At 41.1% G+C, this 27,729-nt stretch overlaps 1 protein-coding gene across 1 annotated transcript; it reads left to right on the forward strand.

Moving 5' to 3' along the window:
* Positions 1 to 27,580, forward strand: LOC143281179 (urethanase-like). Its single transcript, XM_076586215.1, has 11 exons — positions 1 to 129; positions 5,907 to 6,017; positions 6,929 to 7,058; positions 10,007 to 10,179; positions 10,696 to 10,835; positions 13,091 to 13,291; positions 14,474 to 14,548; positions 15,108 to 15,264; positions 21,996 to 22,058; positions 22,646 to 22,933; positions 24,849 to 27,580. Exons 1-11 carry the CDS (start codon positions 117 to 119, stop codon positions 25,061 to 25,063), a joined length of 1,566 nt encoding a protein of 521 aa, XP_076442330.1. The 5' UTR covers positions 1 to 116; the 3' UTR covers positions 25,064 to 27,580.
* The last annotated feature ends 149 nt before the right edge of the window (positions 27,581 to 27,729 follow it).

Consider the following 27,729-nt stretch of genomic DNA (forward strand, 5'->3'; position numbering starts at 1 on the left):
GAACGTATTTTTACAGAGCGAGCGTCCCACTTTTCCCCATTCAACGCTGGACTGCTCTGCAGACGTGACGCACAACGCTACAAGGGTTATTGCTCACAGCTGTCACCATCTATACCATGGCTGAAGCACGTAAGTCTGGACTAAAGATAACATTGAGTTTCTTGAGTGTTTTTTGTTTTTGTTTGTTTGTTTGTTTAGTTGCAGTTTTTCAAACCAACACTCTCAGTGTTTTTATTTAATAAGACCACATTTTTTTGGTTATACTTGATACTGACTTGTATTGTTCGTTTTGAACACATGCACACAAACAGACATTTAAACACACACACCCTCCTTTTGAGAGTGCTCAAAAACTGTACAGCATTGTTCGCAAATAGACTCGCTTCAAAATATCCTATGGTCAAATTGCAAACGACATTATTTTGCAGATTCCTTGTCAAAACTGACGTTCTGATCTCTCGGCACCAGTATGCTTTCTTCAATTCTCCCAGCACTGGTAATGCTGCGCAGTTAACATATCCGATCAAATCAACTATTTTAAACAGAAAATAAAAGGGATGGGGGTGGAGAGGGGCATCAGAAAATATTTCCATAATCATTGACATCCAATCAGTTTAAATATTAAAATCATATGAAGCACATGAAAACAAGAAACTTTTTTCTAGATGCGCACAAATTCCATTGCAGTATCTATACACCTCAGTATAATTTCGTAACACTAACACTTCTTTTCATAAAATAGCTGGGTGGCAACCAGTCTCAAGAGCTACAGACCCAGGGGGTTTAGAAAACAGACCATGACAGGAAGCCAAACACATGTTCACAGGCGTGCAGAATGAGGAAGCGAAAAAGAATAGTGCCACACTGTGTCAAAGTAGGCCGGGGTGCATTCACTGATTCAGAACTCCAGTACTGCGATTGTTGATACTTGGAGTATGTGGCCTGTGGTGTGTGTGTGTGTGTGTGTGTGTGAAACTGTGAGTGTATACAGTGTGTGTGTGTAAAACTGCGGAGTGTGCACATATGTGTGTGTGTATGCATATCGTGTGTGTGTACATTGTGTGTGTGTCAGTGTGTGTGTGAGTGTGTGACCCCGCATGTGTGTGATTTCACATATAATATGCATGTCTACAAGAGTTACTTGGGTGTGTATGCTTGGGTAGGAATGGAGAGGATGAGTGCAAATCATAATAGCCCTGTGATTATGCAAAAGAAAAATTTTTAGAGTTTTTTTTTTAAATGTGATGTAACAAAATAATAATAATAATGATATTTATAAGGTACAAAATCTTGATGAAATCAACTTTAAGCGCACCAAAAAAAGAAGAAGAAAAAAAGCACACACACACACACACACACACACACACACACACACACACACACACACACAGATACACACTCTGTGGGCCATATGGCTCTAAACACAACTGATTCAAAAGGAAGCATTATGTACAAATATTGCTGTATGCACCCACCCACCCATACACACCAGTACACACACACACACACACACACACACACACACACACAATATCAATAAAAAGATGTTAAACTAAAGAATGAACAAAGAACACACACACACAATTCAAGACTTGCTGTACGGCTAAACAAAACTGTCAAAAAGAGGGAAAATTAATTAAAAGGAAAAAAAGAGGAGAGAAAAAAAAAGAAAAAACTTTCTCAAATTGCTGTACATGAACTGTGAGGACAAGAACAAAATAACCTCAGGACTTATGCCAGTGAGGGCAAGTCGATAACAGTGTCAAGCTCAAGGACTTCAGATAACCCAACAGTGCACAGCAAACACGTTACATACTGCCTGCATGTCTGAAGGATGGGGGAGAGAATAAACAACACACATTGCAGTTTGCTGCTTTTGTTTAAATTAATTATGCTTACATTTGGGTGTGTACATGTTTATAAACGGAGCATTTCAATGAAATAGGTGTGTGTGTGTGTGTGTGGCTTGGTAGCTGTGGATGTCAGACAGTGCCATTTCACTTTTGTACGTTTCTGTTTCTAATCAAAAGTGTATCAGTCTGTGTCTTTGTCTCTGTCAGTCTCTCTGGTGTGTGTGTGCATGTGCATTTGTGTGCAAACATGCTTTAGCGTACATTTGTGTGCCAAACATGCTATAGTGTATGTGCCAGTCCATGTGCACTCGTGTGTTTGAAATGCGTTGCCAAAATAAATGAAGAACATAATGGCCAACGTGAATAGCAGGGTGCTCAGGGTCAGTAACCTGATTTGAGATCCGTGAAGTGACCCAGATACTACCAGTTTCAGTTTGCAAGCAACTCTGTGCTTCAGTACCTCTCGCTGTCTGTGCGTATGATTGTTCTTTCTGCAGTCATGCGTGGTGGTATATATTATTTCTGTGCTGGTCTGGCTGCTCTTGTGTATTGTGTTTGTTTAACATTTGTTGAATAAACATACGTGAAAATGAGTGCTTTTATGTTTTACTACCTCTCCCTCTCTCTCTCTGTGCCGGTGTGTGTGTGTGTGTGTGTGTGTGTCTGTGTGTGTGTAGGTGTGTTTGTGTGTATGTGAGAAGGTATGGGAGTTGGAAGGGGGTGGTCGTATGATAAACTGGATTATGGGAAAAGTTACTTGCATGTGCACATGCTTTTGATGATTTCTTAATGCTTTGATAAAGTATAACTTGGGTGAGCTGCCTTTTCTTTTGTTTTTTTTGGTTTTTTTGTTTTCTCCCCCATTCTTCAGACATGCAGGCAGTATGTAACATGTGTTTATTGTGCACTGTTGGGCTATTTGAAGTCCTTGACCTTGACACGGTCATTGACTTGCCCTTACAGCCGTAAGTCCTGAGGTCATTTTGTTGTCTTCAAAGCAGTACATGTACAGCAGTTTGAGAAGGTTTGTTTTTTTTTCTTTCTTTTTTCTTCTCTTTTTTCTGGTCCTGAATAAGGACACAAAAGGAGTTTTGCTCTGTGGTAAGGGGAGCTCCAGGGTTAAACTTTGAGTTAAGCCAAGGTGTGAATCCTTCTATCTGTCTATCTCTCCGTCTCTCTCGCTCTGTCTGGTTATGTCTGTCTCCCTGTCTATCTGCCTCTCTTTTTCTGTCTGTCTCTCTCTCCCACTATCTGTCACTCTCTCTTTCTGTCTCTGTCTTTTTCCGTCACTATTTCTTTGCCCTTTTTCTGCCTCTGTCTGCCTGTCTCTGCCTCTCCCTCTCTCTTCCTCTGTCTTTGTCTGTCTCTGCCTCTCTCTCTCTCACTCAGAATCTGTGTGTTGTTACCCTCGTCAATTCTGTAAATGACAATGAAAAACACAAAACAAACAAACAAAAAAACAAACAAAAACAACAACAAACAAACAAAAAACAAACAAACAAACAAACAAAAAAACAAACAACAACAACAACAACAACAAAACCAGCAAATAAACATATACGCACGGAAAGAAAAAAGGAAATCTTAAATGTCGGGCAAGAAACCATGCAGTGGTTCATGATGGTGATAGCGTCAATGGCTGAATGGATAGTTGTCATGTTTTTACATTGACAACCACACTTAATCCTTTGAGTGGTGAACCTTGGTGAAATGAGATACATGTGTGGCGAGAGTTTAAAAAAGCAGTTGCTACTTTTTTGTGTTCAGAACTATCGTGAGATTGACTGTACTGAACTGACAAAAGTAACTCAATCTGAAAAAAAACTCCAAATTCAGACTGGTTCAGTGATGTCCAAACCTGTAGGCTTTTGTCATAATTATGTCAGCCGGTGAGGTGACAGCTCTTCACCGATGAGTGTATTCGTCAGCAGCAGACAAGTGGTTAAAGCCTTTTTTTTTGTGCACTGTGAGCCAGTGCATAGAGCAAACAGGCATGGCCTGATTTATTATGCGGACATACACTTACAAAGTTAACATGCATATTTGTGCTGTATGGTACATGAATGTCCTGGTACATTTACATAAAACTAGGTGGCATAGCAGTCAGTTGTGCTAAAATGGAAAATCAGAACTCTGTTTACCAGCCTCTGTTTGTCTGTCTTGTTTTTTTTAAAGTGTGCTAGCACATTGCATATGTATACACATACACACAGACTAACACTCCACACACACACACACACACACACACACTGACACCCACCGGCATTCCGTCAGTGGCCGGGATCCTTAATTCCAGTTGTGTTGTCAGTCCAGTTGGAGTGTTTCTGTAATTTTAGTTGCAAGTTTTACTGTATTGATATAAATTAAAAAGTTATTGGATGTTATATTTTAGTATTTATGGGATGTTGATTGTACTGTTTTGAACAACCTTTTTGCTTGTACACTTCACTACTTATCCACACACACACACACCAGGGTTCGATTCAGTTATGCGGATGCCTGGGTGCAAATGCTACGAAAAGTTGGCTCGGGCACGCAAATTTTCTGTCGAGAGTGCCCAGTTGGCACTCAAAAATTGATAGAGGCGAAAGAAAATTGATAAATAGACACACCAAGAAAGCTAGCTCGAATGCGATCCTTCGAAATGTAAAGTGTCGTCTGCTGCGGCTCGCTTTGCGGGGCAGCATCTTTGCGTGTGCGCGATCGGATGTTGACGTTCATGGCGCGTTAGCGACGAACGATGTTTCCCATCTGCAATGTTAAAAGAAAGGCTCCTGAAACCGAGACGAAAGCTCAGGATGACAAAAAGAATAAGCAGCATGAGTACGAATCAAAGCGCTAGCGTGTGTACAATGAAGCCTGGCAAAAAGACTTTCCATGGCAAACCGTTGAAACGAAGGAAGATGGCGCCAAAGTGCTCGTGTGTGTACCGTGTCGGAAGGGGACCGAACAGAGGGGAGGTGGGACTGGAAAAGCAAAAAATTAACTTGTTGATGGATCTAAAGTGATCAAAAGGTTAACACTCATGAGGCACTCCCAATCTCAAGCGCACAAGTGGAAAGACAAGAAGCAAGGGAAAAAAGGTTGTGTTAGAGACAGCAGCAGGGAGAGCTCTGCTCTCTTGAGCAAGATGTGGCAGAAAGAGTAAAGAAGCTATCAACAGTCCCATGGGGTTCAGGTGTGTGGACATTTTGAATGCGGTTTTCCAAACATCAAAACAAATGCAAATTGTAACAAAGATTTTATTTCGTCGTATTATTCTGGCATCAAAAACCACAATTGGTCACTCCAATGTTTTGTCCAGAATGCCCTCTGGCACTCAAAAAAGGGAGTTAAATTCGAACCCGCACGCACGCTCTCTCTCTCTCTCTCTCTCTCTCACACACACACACACACACACACACACACACACACACATCCACCCCAACCCTCACCCACATGCAGAGTGTGAAGTAGTGGACTACAATGACAATGACGAAGATGATGATGATATTTGCTGGATTTTTTTTTTTTTTTTTTTTTTTGGTATACATTGTTGTGCAATACCTAGTTGTCTTACCATGCGCTATGTGGGTGTGTGGTTTGTTTTAGTCTGTTGTCAGTGACTGTGAGTTCTTATCTGACTTGTTTTAATGTCTTTTTAATGTTCATTTTTTGTTGGTGTTTACAACAAGCCCATGATTGCACGTTGTAATGTCTTTTAGTTTTACAGTGCACATGTTAATTTGTTTTTCATGCTTACAACAAGCATTTGATTGCGCACGTTAATTTCCATATGGATTAATACAGAGTTTTTGATTGATTGACTGATATATTTCAGTAATTTTATGGGATGTTGATTGTACTGTTCTAATCAACCCCATGTACATACACCTCACACACACACACACACACACACACACACACACACACACACACACACACACACACACACACACACTGAATGTGAAGTAGCGGACTACAACGACAGTACAATGACACACACACACATATATATACACACACACAGTGTGAAGTAGTGGACAGTAATGATGATGATGATGATGATTCCAGGTCCGACGTACCACTCCACAGCCATCAGACCCCCCCAGGTGGAGGACCTGAGGGAGCTGAACGATGAGCTGAAGCTGATGTGCACTGACCACCAGCTGCAGGAGATGGCAGGTGAGGGGGAGGGGAGGAGGGGAGGTGTTGGAAGAATCGGAATACCCTTGAAAACAGAGTATAGCGGGGTAAATATTTGTAAAAGCCTATGTATACGAATGATGGAGCAGGGAGGTGATGGAAGAATCGGGATACCCTTGAAAACAGAATGGCTGCCTTCATGGTAGGGTATATACTCTTAAAAGCCTATGAGGGGGAAGGGAGGTGTCGGGAAGAATCAGAATGCCCTTGAAAAGTATGAGTGTGGCTGCCTACAAGGTGGGGGTAAATACTCGTATAAGCCTATGAATATGAATGAGGGGGGAATGGAGGTGTTGAAAGAATCAGAATACCCTTGAAAACAGTATGGCTGCCTACATGGTGGTGTAAATACTTGTACAAGCGTATGAATATCAGTGAGGGAGAAGGGAGGTGTTGGAAGAATTGGAATACCCTTAAAAACAGAGTATGGTTGCCAGTATGGTAGGGTAAATACTCATTAAAGCCTGCTTGTACATATGAGTGAGGAGAGCGGGAGTGGGGAAAAAATCAGGATCGGAATACCCTTGAAAACAGAGTATAGCTGCTCACATGGTGGGATAAATACTTGTAAAAGCCTATTCATATATATGAGTGAGGGAGGAGGAAATGGAGGAAAAATCAGAATCAGTATACCCATGGAAACGGAGTGTGGCTGTCTACATGGCAGGGTAAAAGCCTGTGAATATGAATGAGGGAGAAGGGAGTTGTTGGAAGAATCAGAATACCCTTGAAAACAAAAGTATGGCTACCTACATGGCTAGGTAAATACTCATAAAAGCCTGCTTGTCCTGCATACATATGAGTGAGGGAAGAGGGAGTGTGGGGAAGAATCAGAATTGGAATACCCATGAAAACGGAATTTGTGTGTGTGTGTGTGTGTGTACACACAGACGTGATGAAGGGACTAACCGGAGCCTATCAACGGGTGGGCGAGATGGTTGACCCCACGGTGCCAAAGGTCAAGTACCCACGCACCCCAGGGTACAGGCCCCAGCCTGAGGATAACCCTTGTAACGCCTGGTAAATCCTCTCTCCTGTCACCTCTGTGTGTGTGTGTGTGTGTGTGTGTGTGTGTGTGTGTGTGATGATGGGAAACACTTGATAGGTCTTGTCACCTGTATTTATGAAAGGGGGTTGGGGTGGGGGGTAATGCCTGGTAAATCTTGTCACCTGTGTGTGTGTGTGATGATGGGAAACACCTGATAGGTCTTGTCACCTGTATTTCTGAATTGGGAGGGGGGTGATACCTGGTAAATCATCTCACCTGTCACGTGTGTGTCTGTGTGTGTGTGATGATGGGAAACACCTGATAGGTATTGTCACCAGTAGTTATGAAAGGGGAGGGGGGTGATACCTGGTAAATCTTCTCACATGTCACCTGTGTGTGTGTGTGATGACAGGGAACAGCTGATAGGTCTTGTCATCTGTATTTATGAGGGATAAGATAAGGTAAGATAAGAATAACTTATTATCTCACTGAGAGAAATTACATCAGGTGTGGCAAAACAAATATAGACAATTACTCAACACAAAAAAAGATGAAACATGACTTGAATGAAAAGAATCGATGACAGAAGAGACATTCATATAAAAAGTATTGCATCTATTCACTTAATTAAAATGTTGTAATTAATCATTATTATAAACATACTGAAATACACCAAGGTTAACTTTGCCTGTATTATATTGCACATCAATTAAGATAAGATGATAATAACTTTATTATCTCATAAAGAGGGGGGTGGAGGCAGGCTGATACCTGCTAATCATTTCACCTTTGTTTCGGAAGGAGAATAATGCCTGTTACATACTGTCCCCTATGTGTTATCAGAAGAATTATGCCTGTTAAATAATGTCTCCTGTGTGTTAGGAGAATAATGTCTGTTGAATAATGTCTTCTGTGTGCTGTCAGGAGAATTATGCCTGTTGAATACAGTCTGCTGTGTGCTGTCAGGAGAATAATGCTTGCTGAGTCTTGTCACATGTGTGTCTGAGGGGGGTGGGGAGTGGTGGGTGGGGATAACACCTGGTAAATCTTGTCACATGTGTGTCTGAAGGAGAATAATGCATGTTAAATGCTGTCACCTTTGTGTTTTCGTGAGGATAATGCCTGCTAAATCTTGTCACCTGTTTGTCTGAGGGAAGGTAATACCTGCTAAATTTTGTCACCCGTGTGTATGATGGAGGGTAATGCCTGTTAAATACTGTAACCTGTGTGTTATTGGGAGGATAATGCTTTGTCTGGTCACCTGTTCGTCTAAGGGAAGGTAACACCTGATAAATTTTGTCACCTGTTTCTGAAGTAGAGTAATGCCTGTTAAATACTCATATCTGTGTGTCATCGGGAGGGGTTATGTCTGGTAAATATTGTCACCTATGTGAGTGAACAAGGAAACAAGGACAGCATCTGGTAAATATTGTCACCTGTATGCCCTGGAGACCTTCCATACATTTTGCTTGAAACTTTTTTTTTGCATGTTATAGTGCCCAGTGTTTTTGTGACCTTTTTCTTCTCTCCATGTTGATGTTAAATGTTAGCACTCTGGGGTGTTGTCAATTTTTGCAACCATTTTTCTCTCCATATTTATGTGAACTGTCAGTGCTCTGAGGGAGGATGGTGGCAGAATGGATGAGATGCTCATCTGCAAATACAGAGACTCCGTGAAGGTCTGGGTTCGAATCCCGCTCTTTTCAATTCTCCCAAGTTTGACTGGAAAATCGAACTGAGTGTCTAATCATTTGGATGAGATGATAAACCAAGGTGCCAAGTGCAGTATGCACTTGGTGCACTGAAAAAGAACCCATGGCAACAAGAATGTTGTCATCTGGCAAAATTCTGCAGAAGAAATCCACTTGGATAGGTACACAATTTTTTTTATGCATACACTCAAGACCTGACAAAGCTCATTGGGTTATGCTGCCGGTCAGGCATCTGCCTAGCAGATGTGGTGCAGGGTGTATATGGATTTGTTCTGAGGCAGTGATGCCTCCTTGAGAAACTGAAACTGAAAACTGAAACTGTTAGCACTCTGGGCTTCTGTACAAAGGACATGAAGTGCATTATAGAAAGCCGTTATTATTAGGGAGGGTGTGTAGGCCACCTTTTGTCCAGTTTTCATTTGGACTCCCAGGTTATTTTTAGCGAGAACTGCATGCGTGTCTCCATTTCCTTTTATTTCCCCAGGTCACGGAAAGGCTAAAATTTCGTCATGGAAATTGCTGTTTTGATGAAAGGATTTTGAATATTTTCGGTGACTATTTTTGTAAGTTTACAAGGTATATTTGGTTTTATAATTACACCCATTATTTGCTTTTGTCTTCTATCTTTACTTTGAGTGTGTTTCTTGTCATATATCTGCCATTACGTATTCAAACTGATCCATTTATATAATCTGCCGAAAAGTTGTCAGAACAAAAGCAGTGCAAACTCAGAGAAGCCAGTTATGGTGGTGGGCTGCCCCTGTCGTCATGCAACCTACTTCTCACACTGCGAAGGTTAAAAGTCTGCCATGAAAGCGGGCTGCACACTCTCCTCCTTCTTCTTTGTTCGTGGGCTGCAAGTCCCATGTTCACTCGTATGTACACCAGTGGGATTTTACATGCGTGACTGTTTTTACCCTGCCATGTAGGCAGCCATACTTTTTTTCAGGGGTGTGCATGCTGGATATGTTCTGTTTCCATAACCCATCAAACCCTGATATGGATTACAGCATCTTTAACTTGTGTATTTGATCTTCTGTTTGCGTATGCACACAAAGGGAGTTCAGGCACAAGCAGGTCTGCACATACGTTGACCTGGGAGATTGGAAAAATCTCCACCCTATACCCACCAGGCACCGTTACCGAGATTCGAACCCAGGACCATCAGATTGAAAGTTCAATGCTTCAACCACTCAGCTATTGCGCCCATCACACCCTCCCTATTATGATCATTATGTAATGGTGCCAGCTGTCCGTGACTGTGTCAGGGCATGGCGCTGTGACATCCAGGGCGCCCCCACAGGAAAACTGGCGGGGAAAACATTTGCCATCAAGGACAACACTGCCGTGGCAGGGGTTCCCATGCGGAATGGGTCCAAGTTGTTGGAGAACTACACACCAGAGTTTGATGCTACTGTTGTCAGCAGGATTTTGGATGCAGGTGTGGTTGTGTGCTTTGAGTTTGAGTGAGTGTGTGTAGTGTGTGTGTGTGCTTGTGTGTTGGAGATGGTGGCAGAGAGATGTGTGTATGGGTGGTGGTAGGTTGTCATGTATTTCAATTTGTGTGGATATAGCAATGCACTTTGCATATATGTATTTCTGTGAATGTGTGTGTATGTGTTTGTGATTATGTGTGTGTGTTTGTGTGTGTGTGTGTGAATGTTTGTGTGTGTGTGTGTGTGTGTAGGTGTGTGTGTGTGTGTGTGTGTAGGTGTGTGTGTGTGTGTGTGTGTGTGAATGTGTGTGTGTTACTGTTTGTGTATTTCCATGTATATGCGTGCATGTGGATTTGTACTGTGTATGCATGTGTGTGTATATATATATGTGTGTGTGTATGCATATATATGTATATATATATATATATATATATATATATATATATATATATATATATATCATGTGTGTATATTTGTGTGTATTTATGTGTGTCTATATGTGTGTGTGTGTGTGTGTCCAGGGGGTCGGATCCTGGGCAAGTCTGGCGTTGAGGACCTGTGTTTCAGTGGCAGCAGCATCACCAACACTGACGCCCCTGTCCGCAATGCTCACGACCAGAGCTGTATCGCTGGCGGCTCCAGCAGTGGCAGTGCTGTTCTTGTTTGTATCCCTCCTTCCTCCCTTCTGTCTGTACCTCCTTCCTGTCTTCTGTCTATGCTTCCTTCTATACTTCCTTGCTCCGTTCCTTCATTCCGTTGTTCCTTCCTCTATTCTTTCTTTCCTTCCTTCCTTCCTGTCTTCTGTCTGTACTTCCTTCTTTACTTTCCTGCTTTCTTACTCTTTTCCTTCCTCACTCATTCCCATCCTTCCTCCTTTGCTTCCTTCTTCCTCATCTTTCCTTCCTTCCTCCTTTTCTTCCTTCCTTTCTTCTTTCCTTCCTCCCTCCTTTTGTTCGTTCCTTCCTTCATTTCCTTCCTTCCTCTCTCCTTTCCTTCCTTCTTTCCTTCTTCCCTCCTTTTCTTCCTTCCTTCATTCCTTCCTCCTTTCCTCCCTCCTTTCCTTCCTCCCTCCTTTCCTTCCTCATTTCCTTCCCTCCTCCTTTCCTTCCTTCCTTCCCTTTCCTCCTTTCCTTCCTTCCTCCTTTCCTTCCTTCCCTTTCCTTCTTTCCTTCCTTCCTCCTTTGCTTCCTTCCTTCCTTCCTTCTTGCCTTCCTTTTTTCCCTTTCCTTCGTTCCTCCTTTCCTTCCTTCCTCCTTTCCTTTCTTCCTTCCTTCTTTCCTTCCTTCTTTCCCTTTCCTTTTTTCCTTTGTTCCTCCTTTCCTTCCTTCTTTATTTCCTTCCTTCCTCCTTTCCTTCCTTCCTCCCTCCCGCCTTTCCTTCCCTCCTTTTCCCTTCCTTCCTCCTTTCCTTCCTTCTTTCCTTCCTTCCTCCTTTCTCCTTTCCTTTCCTTCTTTCTTTCTCCTTTCCTTCCTTCCTCCTTTCTTTCCTTCGTCCCTTCCTTCCTCCCTACCTCCTTTCCTTCCTCCCTCTTTGCCTTCCTTCTTTCCTTCCTTCCCCCTTTCCTTCCTTACTTCCTCCTTTCCTTCCTTCCCCCTCCTTTCCTTCATTCCTACCTTCCTCACTCCTTTCCTTCCTGCCTCCTTTCCTTCCTTTCTCTTCCTCCTTCCTTTCTTTCCTTCCTCTCTTCCCTCCTTTCCTTCTTTCCTCCCTCCCTTCCTTCCTCCCTCCCTCCTTTCCTTCCTTCCCTTTCCTCCTCCCTTCTTTCCTTCCTTTCCTTCCTTCATCCTTTCCTTCTTTCCTCATCCCTTCCTTCCTCCATCCTTCCTTTCTTTCCCTCCTTTCCTTCCTTCCTTCCTCCCTCCTTTCCGTCCTTCCTCCCACATATTCCTCCCTCCCTTCCTTCCTTTTCTCCTTTCCTTCCTGTCTTCTGTCTGTGCTTCCTTGTACACTTCCCTCCTCCATTCCTTCATTTCATCCTTCCTTCATTCTTTCTTTCGTGTCTTCTGTCTATAATTCCTTCTTTACTTCCTTCCTCCATTCCTTCCTTCCTTCCTTCTTCCCCTCTTTCCTCCATTCCTTCCTTCCTTCTTTCACTTCTTCCTTCTTTCCTTCCTTCCTTCTGTCTATACTTCTATACATCCCTCCTCTGTTCCTTCATCCCATCCATCCTCCCATCCTTCCTTCCTTCCTTGCTTCCTTCCTGTCTTCTGTTACTTCCTTCCTTCCTGCCTGAAAAACCACCATCATGCGGCAGTACAGGAAAGCGTATTATGTTGTTATCGGGTTTAGTAAGGGGTTATGACGATGGTTTTTCAGGCAATTTACAACACAGTTAACCAACTCAAGAGTGGCTGACAAAGGTCAAATGATTGTTATTTATGTTATACTTCATGCTGCATTGCAATGTACATGAAATACGCTGTGCGTAGAGCTCCAGGAATTCAGGACGCTAAAAATTGGATATTACTGGACAGGCGCAGTAGCCGAGTGGTTAAAGTGTTGTACTTTCAATCTGAGGGTCCTGGGTTCGGATCTTGGTAACGGCGCCTGGTGGGTAAAGGGTAGGGATTTTTCCGGCGCCTGGTGGGTAAAGGGTAGGGATTTTTCTGATCTCCCAGGTCAACATATATGCAGACTTGCTTGTGCCTGAACCCCCTTTGTGTGTATACAGCAAGCAGAAGACCAAATACGCACGTTAAAAATCCTGTAGTCCATGTCAGCATTCAGTGGGTTATGGAAACAAGAACATACCCAGCTTGCACACCCCCGAAAATGGAGTATGGCTGCCTACATGGTGGGGTAAAAACGGTCATGCACATAAAAGCTCACTTGTGTACATACGAGTGAATTGGGAGTTGCAGCCCACGAACGAAGAAGAAGGATATTACCGACTTGGCCCTGTTTTTTTCCATGCAGGTGGCTCTGGGGGAGGTGGACATGGCGTTGGGAGGGGACCAGGGGGGCTCCATTCGGATTCCGTCCAGCTACAACGGGCTGGTGGGGCTGAAGGCCACCTGGGGCCTGGTACCCTACACAGGTGCATCCAACATTGAGCCCACTGTGGACCACCTGGGCCCTATGGCCAAGACTGTGGCTGACTGCGCCCTCATGCTTGAGGTTTGAATCTTCTGTGTGTGTGTATGTGTGAGTGTGTGTGAAAAAAAGAAGAAGAAAAAAAAAGAGTGCGTGGATGGGTGTGGGGGTGGGTGGGTGTGTGTGTGTCTGTGTGTCCAACATTGAGCCCACAGTGGACTCGTTGGCCCCATGGCCAAGACTGTGGCCAACTTCACACCATCGTGCTTGAGGTACGAATCTGTGTGTGTGTGCGTGTGTGTGTGTGTGTGTGCCCATTGTGGACTCCCTGGGGCCTATTGCCAAGACTGTGGCCAACTGCGCCCTCATGCTTCAGGTTCGCATCTTTTGTCTCGTGTTGTGTGTGGGATGTGTGTGTGCGTTTGTGTGTGTGTGTGTTTATGCCTCTGCGTGTGTGTGTGCATGTGTTTGTGTGTGTGTGTATATGTGTGTTTATGTCTTTGTGTGTGTGTTTGTGATTATGTGTGTGTATGTAGGGGGGGGGGTGTGTGTGTGCGTATGTGTGTGTGTGTGTTTATACCTGCATGTGTGTGTGGGTTTATGCCGGTGTCAATGTTTGTGCCTATCTGTGTGTGTGCCTCTGTGTGTGTGTTTGGGCCAATGTGTCCGTTTGTGCCTGCATGTGTGTTGCTGCCTGTGTGTGTGTGTGTGTGTGTATAAAAGTTGGTGGGAGAAAGTTAGAGGTGTATGTACATTGTTCTCTATGTGTTCATGTGCAGGTGGTTAATTGTATTGGCTGTGTTTAGTAGAAGATACTTGGTGCAAAATCTGTTTATTTATTCATTCATTTGTTATATTGTTTTCGTTCAGTTCATTCATTCATCCATTCATTTACTTCTGTGAAATGAGTATAATGTTCCAAGTTTATTTAAAAAATCAGATTACCTTTGTGAAACAAGTACAGGTGAAAAACTCTTTTATATATATATATATATATATTGTGTGTGTGTGTGTGTGTGTAAGTGTGCATGTGTGTGTGTGTCTTTCTTTCTCTGCCTTGAATTCATGCACACACACACATGCATACATGCATACACACACACACACACACACACACACACACACACACACACACACACACACAAAAGGCATGCACATTTACGTGTGTGTGTGTGTGTGTCTCTCTCTCACACACACACACACACACACACACACACACACACACACACACACACAGCCTGACGTGTGCTGTGCCATGTGACACAGGTGATTGCAGGCTATGACGACGGCAGAGATCACCGCCAGCCCGCCAGCCTGACTGTTCCTCAGTACTCCACACTGGTCAGTACACCCATCCCTCTCCCACTTTAACATCCGCCCACTTCGCTCCCACCACCCCCGATCCCCCACATCATTCCCCCCTAACCCTCTCAAATCCATGCCAAGTTTGTCGTAACAATTACCCATCTCTCTTCACCGTAGATTCAAATCCCGGTCTCGCCCTTTCTCCCAAGTTTGACTGGAAAATCAAACTTAATGTCTAGTCTTTCCGATTTGTGTGTGCGTGTGCTTGTGTGTGTGCGCGCGAGTGTGCAGGGGGAGGGGGAGGAGAGAGCTTGTGCAAGCCTCCCTTCTTTTTCTGTGATTTTTTAGATGTGTTGGTGCTCATTGATGTGACTGTGATACACCATGTGCATTTTGAAGTTATCCATCAAATCTAGAGTGTATCTTTGTCATTATCATGCATGTGTGTGGGTTTGTGTGTGTGTGTGTGTGTGTGTGTGTGTGTGTGTGTGTGCATGATTAAATGCTTGTTTGAGTCTGTCTGTAGGAGTAAGTTTGTTTTTACATTGTGTGTATGTATATGTGTGTTTTTTCCCCAAAAAAATACCTTTAACAGATCGATCAGGATGTAGCGGGAAAGAAGATTGGTCTGCTGAAGGAGGGGTTTGAACCCTGCACCCAGACTGTCCAGAGTGTGGTGAGAGAGGCCGCCTCCAAGCTGACCCAGGCTGGCTGTGTCGTTGAGGATGTCTCCATCCCCATGCACATAGATGGTCTGTGCAGAGATGCCAACTGTTTCGATTTCCCCATATTTTGTTACGCTCGATCGCAGTTTGTTCCAACGTTATGCTAACTTCTAAATTTTTCTGACAAGTTTTTCAACTGCCTAGCATGGTCACACAGTTTGTACCGACGTTTTGCCAACATCTAAATTGTTCCAATGAGTTCAATTTCCACAACATAGCATGGTCATGTGCTTTCCTGTTATAATGTTACTCAGACACTTTTGATAACGAGGCCAGGGCAGTCACTAGTAACCTTTGTCTCATATGTTGATGCTCAGCTGATTGCATGCGTGTTTACATGGAAACAGCATTGAGTGGACCAGTCTTCTTCGTAGCAGTTACACTGTATTGCAGGTAGGCCCAAGTGTTTGCATGCCTTGTAGATAAAATGTACATTTGCTGGTGTAGCTTGGAGTTTGAGTGTTCCTATCAAATTCAGAATCTTCCAACCCAATTTTCTGATTGTTCCTGCAGACACTTGACAGGGTTTGGCAGCACAAGCCTGACTGCATGCATACACATGATAGAAAGAGGCGAGTGCAGAGTGGAGAAAGAGTGCAGGCAAAAAGGATGTGAAGGGAGTTGAGCGAGAGAGAATCAGAGGAGAAGAAGAAAAAATGAGTGAAGATAATACATTGTGTGTGTGTGTGTGTGTGTGTGTGAGAGAGAGAGAGAGAGAGAGAGGGGGGGGGGAGGATGCATGACACTTAGACTGCTTACATAATTTTCTTTATATTTTGAAGAGGATGAAGATAACATGTGGGGAGAAAAAGTAGAAGATGACATGTAGATTGGGTTGCAGAAAACAGAAAATGGAGAGAGAGAGAGCATGTGTGTTCAGTGTATCTCTCTCTCTCTCTCTCTCTCGGAGGTGTGAGCAAGATTCAGCAGCGACACACGCGTTTAATTAGCTCTGCCAAATTTGTTAATTTCTCAGGTCAGCGGAAGTATCCAAAGACAAGAATTGGTAGATACTTACGTCAGGTACTATGCCATCTGCCCAGCTAGATTTCCGGACACGGTGTGGTTGTTTCCACGCTGTTTTCTTGTTCTTCATGAACAAGAGAGTCAAGGAATATATCGCCTTGCGCCAGCGGACATTGAACATGAAGACGATGACAGACGGTGTCGTGGTAGGTTGTCTCCTCACGTACCTGTTTTGGGGCAGTTTTTTGCTACAGTGCGGAGACGTGGAACAGAACCCGGGACCACGAAAGGACAACTTGCGTCAGACCTGTCTGTCTAGTGGAGGTCGCAGTGCCAGCACAGAGAAGACCACAACTTCTTCACCTGTGACTTCTCAGCCTCCTGCCGCAGAGCCAACTCGGACCGAGCTGATGTTTATGCTTCAGTCTTTGCATGAAAAGTTTGATGTTATGCAAGAAGACATCAAGGACATCCGGGATGGCCACACCGCTCTGCAGGAAGAGGTCCAGTCCCTGAAGGAGGAAGTCACCGACCTACGTCGTGAAAACGAAGACATGAAGAAAAGAATGCAAGAAATGGAAAGGAAGGCAGACGACCTTGAGGGACGCTCGAAGAGAAATAACGTCATATTCTACGGTCTTTCAAGAAGTGACAAAGAGACACAGGCTGAATGCGAAGGTAGAGTCAACGACCTTGTGGTGGACACACTGGAGCTGTCTGGTGATATTCAATTCGACCGAGTCCACCGCTTGAACCCCCGGCCCAACTCACCCGTCATCGCGCGCTGTACCTTTTTCAGGGACAAGGAGGCGATCCTCAAAGCCAAATCCAAACTGAAGGGCAGCAATATCTTCATTGGGGAGGACTTTTCTCTACGAGTCAGGGAGGTGAGGAAGAAGCTGTCGCCACACCTGAAGAAGGCCAGGAGTGAGGGCAAACGAGCGACCATGATTTTCGATCACCTCCTGATCGATGGGAAAAAGTTCTACCTTGGGGAGGGGGACTCTCTTAGGGGAACGGACTAGGGGGGTGGCCTGCCTGTCTCGACACCGGTGACAACTGTAAAATGTGCACGAGATAGCTGTGCTGAATCAGTGAACTGGAGCGGGGTCAGTGACGAGAGCACAGTGAGTACAGAACCGGTTGACATTGTAAACATTGGATCTGCGGTGGCCCAGGGGTTGGGGGCAAATATTAACGTTGAGGAACATGTGCTTCATTCTGTCAGTGTACTTAATTCTGAAAATGTAAATGTTATTACTGGGGAGTCTGATGTTGTTTGTAATGTTGCTTCCAATGTAGTTAGAAGTAATATTCATGCAGAGATAGGATTCAAATATGTGTCACAAGTGCAAATTCTTGACCAACTGACAGATGAGATTGATGTAAGTGTTGCTGAGGAGTCATCTGAAAAGGGTAATGTTAACAGAGAGAAAAATTGTAATGAGGGGTCATCTCAAAAGGGTAATGTTAACAGAGAGCAAAATTGTACTGAGGGGTCATCTCAAAAGGGTAATGTTAATAGAGAGAAAAATTGTACTGAGGGGTCATCTCAAAAGGGTAATGTTAATAGAGAGAAAAATTGTACTGAGGGGTCATCTCAAAAGGGAAGCGAAAACAATGAGAGGAGGTGCAGTGAACATTGCGGCATAATGGATGAACGAGGGGGTGGAAGTGCTCAGCTGACTAAAAAAGGAAGAGTTTGTATGAATGAAAGAGAGTTACATGTTAGTGACTGTGGCTGTGCAGGAGAGCATGGGCTTTGTGTTTCATTTCTGCACTGGAATATAAATGGACTTCTATCCAAAGTTAACGATAAAGAGTTTCTGTCTTTTTTGTTAACATTTGATTTCATTTGCCTGGTAGAAACTTTTGTGGAAGATTTTCAAAATATTGCATTTGCAGGTTTTTCTCTTTTTTGTAAACCAGCGGTTCGATTTACCAAACAGGGTAGACGCTCAGGTGGTATAATATGTCTTATAAGAAACAAGTTTATATCTTATGTACAGGAAATTAAGACGAATTCCCCAAATGTTCTTGTGTTTCTGATTGATGGCAAATTGTTTGGTTTGCTTGAAGATGTAATATATGTGTGTTCATATGTGCCGCCTGAGGGTTCTCCTTACTATACTTATTTTGACATTGATAATGGTATATGTGCACTTGAAGAGTGTGTTTTTGATTGTATGCTTGAATATCATGATGCGTATGTAATTTTGTCTGGCGACTTGAATAGCAGAATTTCCAACCTTTCTCAGGATATTTTTGATGGGAATGATATACACAGTAAACAGTTTAGAAGTAATTCCATGTTTGTTGACAGCAGCAGAAAATCATCAGACAATGTAGTTAACAGTTATGGGAAATGTTTGTTAAATATGTGTACTGCACTTAATTTATGCATTATGAATGGTATATGCAATGGAGATACTGAAGGTCAGTATACTTACATATCAGAAACAGGTAATAGTGTCAATGATTATTTTCTGATGTCTATGGATTTGTTTCTCATTGTTTTTTCCACTTGCAAATTGATAGTAACAGAAAGAATAGAATCAGATCACCAACCCATTGAACTATATTTAAGATTTGGAGACAGAGTAAATGCTACATGTATGCACACATTGGATGGAAACCAGTTTACTGAAAAGTTTATGTGGAATAGTAATTTACATGGTACTTACACTCAGGCAATGAGTTCTGATGAAACACTACTAGTACTAGATCGTGCAACATATTTGATAGATTATGATTGTAATGCTGCATTGAACATGTTTAATGATTGCCTTAAGGTGCATGCAGAATGTATGAAAAAGAAAATTAATCTAACAATGCATGATAAACATAATGACTGGTATGATAGGGAATGCAGAGTAAGCAAGTTGAAAGCTAGAAGATTACTGAGGACTTTTAATCGTACCAAAGACAAAACTGATGGTGATGCCTACTGCGTGGCAAGAAGAGAGTATAAAAATCTGATTAAAAGAAAAGAAAAGGAATATAATGATTTGTTACTTGATAAACTTATATGTGCAGTAAATAATCAAAGAGAATTTTGGGAAACTGTACATAAAATTTCATTTAAAAGAAAACAAGTTCGAAGCGATTTAACGGTTGATGACTGGTTTAGACATTTCAAATGTTTACTTGAATTACAGACTTCTGCAAATGAAAGCTTTATAATTGAAGATGAAAATGATCAAAACCATAATGATAATAGTGTTGTGGACATTAGTTCCATGAACCGACCAATATCCAAAGAAGAAGTTTTACTTGTTATCAGAAATTTAAAAAATGGTAAAGCTGCAGGACCAGATGAAATTATCGGGGAAATGTTGAAATATGTTGGGGATGTAGTGGCTGATTTTTTTGTAAAGCTTTTCAATGCATTATTTGATAAGGGTATTTTTCCAGAAAACTGGACAGATTCTGTTGTAATCCCTTTGTTTAAAAAGGGTGATTTAAATAACCCAAGTAATTACCGAGGTATCTCATTGTGTGATATAAGTAGCAAAATGTATAGTACGATTATAAATAACAGACTTCAAGAATTCATAAATGAGTATAATCTGACGGGTGAATATCAAGCAGGATTTAAAAGGGGTTATTCGACTGTTGATCATATGTTTACGTTGATGGCACTAGTACAAAAACAATTCTCTTTTAATCGCAAATTATATGTTGCCTTTATTGACTTCGAAAAAGCATTTGACTCCATTGAGAGAAATTTATTGTGGCCTATTCTTTTGAAAAACGGTATCAGAGGTAAGATTTTTCGTTGTATTTATAGTATGTATACCAATGTTAAAACCAGAATTAGATGTGGTGCTAAGCTAACAGACTATATTAGTTGTACCCGCGGTGTCAAACAAGGCGATGTCTGCAGTCCTGTTCTGTTTTCATTATTCATTAATGAATTAGCATTAGAAGTGATCAGAGAGGGTAGGCATGGTGCTATGTTTATGCCTAATTATTTTGAACTGTTTATATTATTATTAGCTGATGATGTTGCTTTATTATCAGAAACTATTATTGGTTTACAAACACAGCTTAATAGTCTATATCATGCAGCTTCAGCTCTACACTTGAAAGTAAACATGGATAAAAGTAATATCATTGTATTTAGGAAAGGGGGGTATTTAGCCGCTAGGGAAAGGTGGACATATAATGGTATTGTTATGCCAGTTATTAATGCATATAAATACTTAGGAATTTACTTCTCCACTAGACTGAGTTTTGTGGCAGCCTGTAACAATCTTTGTAGCAGAGCAAAAAATGCTTTATTATGCATATTGCAAAAGTTATCAAAGTTAAAATGTAATTCTTTAAATACTTATTTGAAATTATTTGACTCACAAATTCAACCAGTAGTACAGTATGGTGCTGAGATATGGGGACTTGACAGAGCAGCATTTAATTGTGAAAAGGTTCATTTATTTGCATTAAAAAGATATTTGGGTGTAGAAACACGAACACCTAATGATTTTGTATATGGAGAAACAAACAGGTATCCTATTTATATAAATTCAGTTATGAAGTGCATTAAATACTGGCTAAAATTAGTAAGAATGCATGAGTCTAGATTACCTCACAAAGCCTACAAAATGTTATTCGATCTTGATGCACGTGGTAAAACAAACTGGGCTACTAACATACGTTCTAAGTTGTTCATGTTTGGTTTTGGTTATGTATGGCTTAACCAAGGTGTGGAAGGGATTGATGAGTTTCTTCGGGTTTTCAAGGAAAGGTTAATTCTGTGTAGATGGCAAGAATGGGACTTTCATGTAAAAAATAGTGAAAGATTTAATGTTTACAGAACTTTTTGCACTATACCTGATATCAAAACATATTTACTAATGAATCTAGATAGATATTTAAGGTATACAATGACAAGATTCAGACTGGGCATTTCCGATATTGCTGAACATAGTTATCGTTATAGAATGCAGAACGAGGCTGACTTATTATGTCCACTTTGCCAGATGGAGAAAGAAAATGAGGTGCATTTTGTTCTGTCCTGCCCTGTCTTGTATAATTTAAGAGTACAGTACATACCATTGAAATATTTTAAGTTCCCAAGTCAGTTTAGACTGTCGTTACTTATGGCATCAGCGCATGAACAAACTATTAGAAACCTATCAATTTATCTGTATAAATCGTTTAAGCTCCGATCTGTTCTTATGTCTTAGTGTATCCAGTAACGACTACATACGGACGATGTGTATAACGTAACTGAGTGTCATTAGCTACGCATGTAAGAGTTATCATTTAGCGTATATCATATATCATTTAAGTGTATAAATGTCATTTGAATACAATATGTTTCATGATGTGCATTATGTATTACTAAGGTGAGGACATAAATATTACTTAAAATTAAGGTATGTTATATTTATATTATCTGAACGAATGTCATTTTTCAATGCACGATGCAATGTTTATGAAGAAATTGTGACACCCTTTCATAAGGGGCAATGGCCTATAAATGAATAAACCATTCATTCATTCATTCATTCATTCATTCATTCATTCATTCTCTCTCTCTCTCTCTCTCTCTCTCTCTCTCACACGCACACACACACACACATGCTCACACACACACACACACACTCTCTCACTCTCTTTGCATTTTGAAAAAAAAAGTATTCACAAGTAAACATTAATTGTAACAGCACTGATGATGGCAATGACAGTACTGACAAAGATGATGAAGATGACTGATGGTATTATAATGACGATATATGATACTGAAGGATGATATTGATGATGATGATGATGATGTTGATTTTCAGGGAAGGCCATCTGGACTGTGACAGCAGGACAGGGAGCTTACAAGTGCATGGTGGAGAGCAATGGTATGACACATGTGATTTTAGCACTCGAAACTCATGCAAAGTTAACCATTTTTCAAAACGAATTATATAAAAGAATGAATGCCCATTTGGTGTCATATACTGTACCATGTCAAACTGATGCAAATAGGCCTAGTTTGCAATAGTTTGACATGGTAAGTACATATCTCGAGACAGGAGTTATAATGAAAACTCCTGCTGTCTGTGACTTTTATTTGAAATTGTTGAATCCGTTATGTAGTCCAGTCAGAATGCTTCTGTGGTATAACCTACATGTATTGCATTTATTGTTGTTTTGTTTAATTGATGTAATATTCAGTGAATGTTCATTGCACTCTACTGATTAATCATTTCTCTGTACATCCTACTTTTATACACATATGCACACACACACACACACACACACACACACACACACACACACACACACACACACACACACACACTTTTTCATGGTTTGTGAAGAATTTCTTTAAAAAAAATTATCTGCATGTATTTCTGATGTTTGTTGTTGTTTGTTTTTTTTGTTTTTTTTCCATCACCTTCACACTATGCTTTGTTTTCATCATCTCCCTCAAACAACCAAACAGGAACGGGATACTTCGCCAAGGGCTTCTACCCGACCTCCATGCAGGAGTCGATGTATCGGGGGCGCACTGCCTACCCCCACGACATCCAGCCTTTGTACAAGTGTGTCAGCCTCTTCTTCAAGTACATCGACCGTCTCTACGGCAACCGCTTCTATGCCAAGGGACAGAACTTGCTGTGCGAGTTGGACCGGAGGTACAATGCCGCTCTGGAGGAGTTTGATGTGCTGGTGATGCCCACACTGCCTGACGTCGCTGCCAAGATGCCCCCTGCTGACTGTTCCTTTGATGGTGAGTGTTGTACCATGCTGTGCTCCTCTCTTGGGTGTTGGCTTTAGCCACAAAGAACTCGGTAATCAACAGGCACAATAGCCGAGTGGTTAATGCGTTGGATTTTCAGTCTGAGGTGCTGGGCTTGAATCTCGGTTATCGGCGCCTGGTGGGTAAAGGGGTGGAGATTTTTCCGATCTCACGGTCAGCATATGTGCATACCTGGTAGTGCCTATGTACGCTCGCAGAACAAATACGCATGTTAAAGATCCTGTAATCCATGTCGGCATTTGGTGGGTTGTAGAAACAAGAACATTCCTAGCATACACCCCTCCAAAATGGAGTGTGGCTGTCTACATGGCAGGGTAAAGAAACAAAATGTAAAATGTTACATGTCTGTCTGAATGTGTATGTATGCATGACTGAAATGTGATTGAATGACACGGGAAACGAATGATGAGCGCCCAATGGCAGCCGTCAGTTGGCTCTACCCAGGTAGGCAGCCTGTTGTGCAAATGACCCCAAGTTTGTAAAGTGCCTTGAGCTTGGTCTCCGACTGAGGATAGGTTAAAAAATGTATCCATATCAAATCAGATTCCTCTCCTGGGTGTTTGCCACAGGCACAAAGAACATGGGGAACTGTGTTCATAGGTACTGAGCACACTTTCTTACAAGCACTAAAAAATTGCATACATGTACATGAGTTATAATTTCAAGCCATGGAAATGAGGTGTTATCGCAAGATACTAAACATGCAATATTTTTTTCACATCATCAATGATGCAGATAGCAAGTGTTTTGTGAACTGTCTTGACAACGCTCTGAACTGTGGTGTGGTGAGAAGCAAAAGAGCATGCGCAGAAGGGAATCACCAGGATTTTTTTGTTTATTATAGACGATGAGTCAGCTCTCTTGGTGCACTGCACGTGTCTTGAATATGAAGACAACTTAACTTCACGTTAAATTGTACCTGTGGGTTCTTTCCATGTCAAAGGTACTTGCCTTAAGGCAAAATGAATTTTGTCTGAATACGGCCCCTGGAAGAATATAGTAATGGTGAATAGTTCTTTGCAGCACCCAATGACTCTTCACAGATTTTAGGGAGAAGAAAAAGAAGACATAGGTTAATGTGTACACATAGGGAGAGTTTAATATGGAAACAGATAATTTATTCAAGGATAGCCCTCTAGACATAATTGTTTTTTGTTGTCCTATATGGACTAGTATTTTGAGGGATACAGATAATTTATTCAAGAATAGGCTGATAGATAGTTCTGTTTCTGTTATCCTATTAAGACTAGTAATGAGTAGTATTTTGCACAGGAGAGCAATCTGATCACTGACAGAGATTCTGCACCAGTGGGTTATGGTAATTTGTAATATTCTACATAATTTTAGGGGGAACAAACATTTAATTGATAGAAAAATTGAAGAATGTTATTATTCAGTGTAATTTCAGGGAGTAAAGCAGGGGAACCCCCCCACCCCCTATCCCCCCCACACACACCTTTTTGAAAGGAAAATTTTGAACGGAGACTGTTTGTCCTAGGAGGAAGGTGGCAGAATGCTCAGCTGCCAACATAGAGAGTCTGTGAGGGTATGGGTTTGAACCACACTCCCACCCTTTCTCTGAAGTTTAACTGGAAAATCAAACTGAGGATCTATTCTTTCGGATGAGACGATAAACTGAGGTCCAATTTGCAGCGCACTTGGCACACTGAAAAAGAACCCATAGCAACAAAAGTGATGTCCTCGTGCAAAATTATGTAAAAAGAAAACCACTCTGATAGAGATGCACAAATATATAAGCATACACTCCAGGCCTGACTAAGGGTTACGCTGCCTTGCAGATGTGGTGTAGCATGTATGGATTTGTCTGAATGCAGTGATGCCTCCTTGAGAAACTGAAACAAACTGTCCTACACTGTTGTTGCAGAGTTGCACACAAATTGCCTGAACATGACATTCAACACCATGGCCTTCAATAGCACCGGTCACCCTGCCCTCACCATGAATGCTGGCTTCTCTCCCCCTGAGGCTGAGAGGAAGAAACTGCCCATCGGTCTCATGATTGTGGGCAAGAAGTTTGATGAAGTCACCGTTTTTCAGGTTGCTCGTGCCTTGGAAAAGCTGACTGCTCAGCAGAAATGAGCATAGCCATTAATGATCACAAAGGAAGAGAATAGGCATGTAGAGTTGAGTCGACCTAACGGCGTAATTCCCTTAAGGTCAAGTTGTTCATGGCTGTGGTCTTTCTTATCCATGGGGGTGTGATGTGGTCAGGGTGTTGGTCATGTTTTGTAGATGTGGCTTTCTTACGGATTTATGTATGTATCTGTTTTTCATTACTAAAAAAAAAAAAAAAAAATGCAAGGGAGAAAAAAAAAAAGAAAGAAAAAAAAGAACGTTATTATCTCCCTCCCTTTAGTTGACTTTGCCAGACTTCCCTGTGATGTATCATGCTGGTTTTTTGTTTGTTTGTTTTTAATTTGATTTAATTTTTTTTTGAGATATGGATTTATTCATTCATCCACTTACTCATGTATAGACATGTTTTCTTCATATTACTTTTAAAATTTCAGAAAGTTTCTTTCGTTGATTTCAGATTTCCCTGTCATTATTTTATCAAGTAGTTTATCCATTGTGCAGAGTGTGAATACTCTGTATGCTTTGAAAGTATATGGCCAAAATATATGAGAGTTGGTATATATATTTAGACATATGTGTGTGTGTATTTTGTGATTTTTAAGGGCAAACATTAATTTTTTTTTATAATCTAAATTGCTGTCATGTTCCTATCCTGCTTTGATTTCATTTACATGCAAAGTTAATGACATCTTTGAAGTTTTGCTATAGAAGGATCATACAGGCCAGACCAGACAAAATCAAAAGGTATGTGAAATAGCACAGTTTTAACATTGTGACTCTTCTGAATGGCTTGATAGTTTAATCTGATCCCTAAATTTGAAAAAAATGTTCTAACTTGTGGGGGGGGGGGTTGGGGGGGGGGAAGGTTTGTTATGATTGATTATTTCACATTCTTCTAAATATTGAGAAAACCAGATTCCAGTCATTTTAGATTTATGAAGATTTGAATTATTTCTAAATAATGGTTGTGTTATTTTTCTTTGATCTCTTTTGACTCTCTTACCATTAAATTTGCGCTTTTATTTTATCAGTGTTCATTTGTAAGCTTTGAAATTTGTTGAAGTGGTTGTGAATTGGAACCGATTGCTCAGATGAAAATTTGTCTTCACATTTTATGAGTTGGGCTCAGAGTTTTGGCCTGTCTTAATTGTGCTCCACTTGATAGTGTTCCAAGTCTTGCATTATCGTTTTCTCCTTTTTCATTGCAGCATCAGCTATATTGTTTCATGTCAAGTTGTCATCAACAGATGATCTTTTATATTGCTTTTGCAATTTTTCATCAACAGATTATCCAGGAAATTTTTGTGTTAGATCTTTTGATTCCAGATTTTGCTGATTCATGCATGACTGATTTGTCAAGTACATCTGACTGATCAGCTACATGTTCCTGTATTATATTTATATCTAATTTATTAGTTTCATTCAATGTTATGAATGTTGAATTTCCAACATTTCTCTCTTTCTCTTTTGCCAAATTAAAAGCAGAAAGTAATAATAGATGAGTAATTTAATTGATGTGCCATATAACATCAGCGTTATGGAGAAAAAATGACAAACAAAAAACACACCGTATGTGTGCATTATGGTTAAAAAAAAAAGAAAAAAAAAAGCAAGAAAAAGCAAAAAACGACGACAACAACAACAAAAAAAGCCAGGTAACAGAACCCAGTTCCATTTATTGTTGTGGATATGACTTCTACCAGGTATACCTGCTGTACATACTCAAGGATATTCATTTATTTTCTCCCCACATGTCTGCCAGTGTTATCTTCCTTTACATTCTCCATGGCATCTCTTCCTCTTCCCTTACCTTATACATCGCTGTAACAGTCTCTGTTATTTATTTATACATCTTTTTTCACTCTCACTTATTTTGTTAGCTCATTTATTTGATAACATACTTTTGTTCTTCAGTCATAGTTGTTTCTGTTTGTGCATTTATGCAGATATTTTCACTTATCTAGTTAAAGTTTTTCTTTTCATTATACATTATTATTGTTATTCAGTTGACCATTTCTGTCATGACACTGCTGCAAAGAGCCCTCATTGTGTTTATATTATACATAGATCCAGGTGGATGCCCTGTTTAAAAAATGTTTATTATAATTGTCATCTGTTTTTTTTATGTTGATGGAAATAATGATTCCTCTGATGACAGATATTTACATTTTTTGTCTGTTACTAGTGTTCTTTGGGAAATTTACAGTAATGAATCAAACAGAAAGAGAAATCTTTCAAAATTCTGTATTTTATTAATATTTACTTTTTTGTGTGTGTTTCATTGGAGGTCCTATATTTGTTGTTTCATTCAAATTCATTGCCTGCAAGAAAGCACAAATTCACACATGCACACACACACACACACACACACACACACACATGCCACACACACACACTTATCTGTCAATATTGTGTTTATTTCAAATGCCCATGATTTAATTAACGGAGTTAGCAAATGTATGCAATGCTTTTCTGACTAACCGCACTTGCAGACAAAATAAAAAGAGGTATTCAAAATGCTGCAGGTATGTGGGATTTAACAGATTGTTTTCACTCTCTCTCTCTCTCTCTCTCTCTCACTGAGTCTGTCTGTCTCTCTACCTTGATTTATTTGTCATTGTGTTTCTCCACATTTTCTGTAAGACTGTGATATTTGCTTTGTGTGTGTG

Source organism: Babylonia areolata, chromosome 4 (genome assembly GCF_041734735.1).
Source record: "Babylonia areolata isolate BAREFJ2019XMU chromosome 4, ASM4173473v1, whole genome shotgun sequence".
Taxonomy (NCBI): Eukaryota; Metazoa; Mollusca; class Gastropoda; order Neogastropoda; family Buccinidae; genus Babylonia; species Babylonia areolata.

Bases quoted from the DNA above. Each gene is read 5' to 3' on its own strand.
- LOC143281179 (XM_076586215.1), top strand. The intron at 7,059-10,006 runs GTAAATCCTCTC...TGACTGTGTCAG, and splicing joins GATAACCCTTGTAACGCCTG to GGCATGGCGCTGTGACATCC. The intron at 13,292-14,473 runs GTTTGAATCTTC...CATGTGACACAG, and splicing joins ACTGCGCCCTCATGCTTGAG to GTGATTGCAGGCTATGACGA.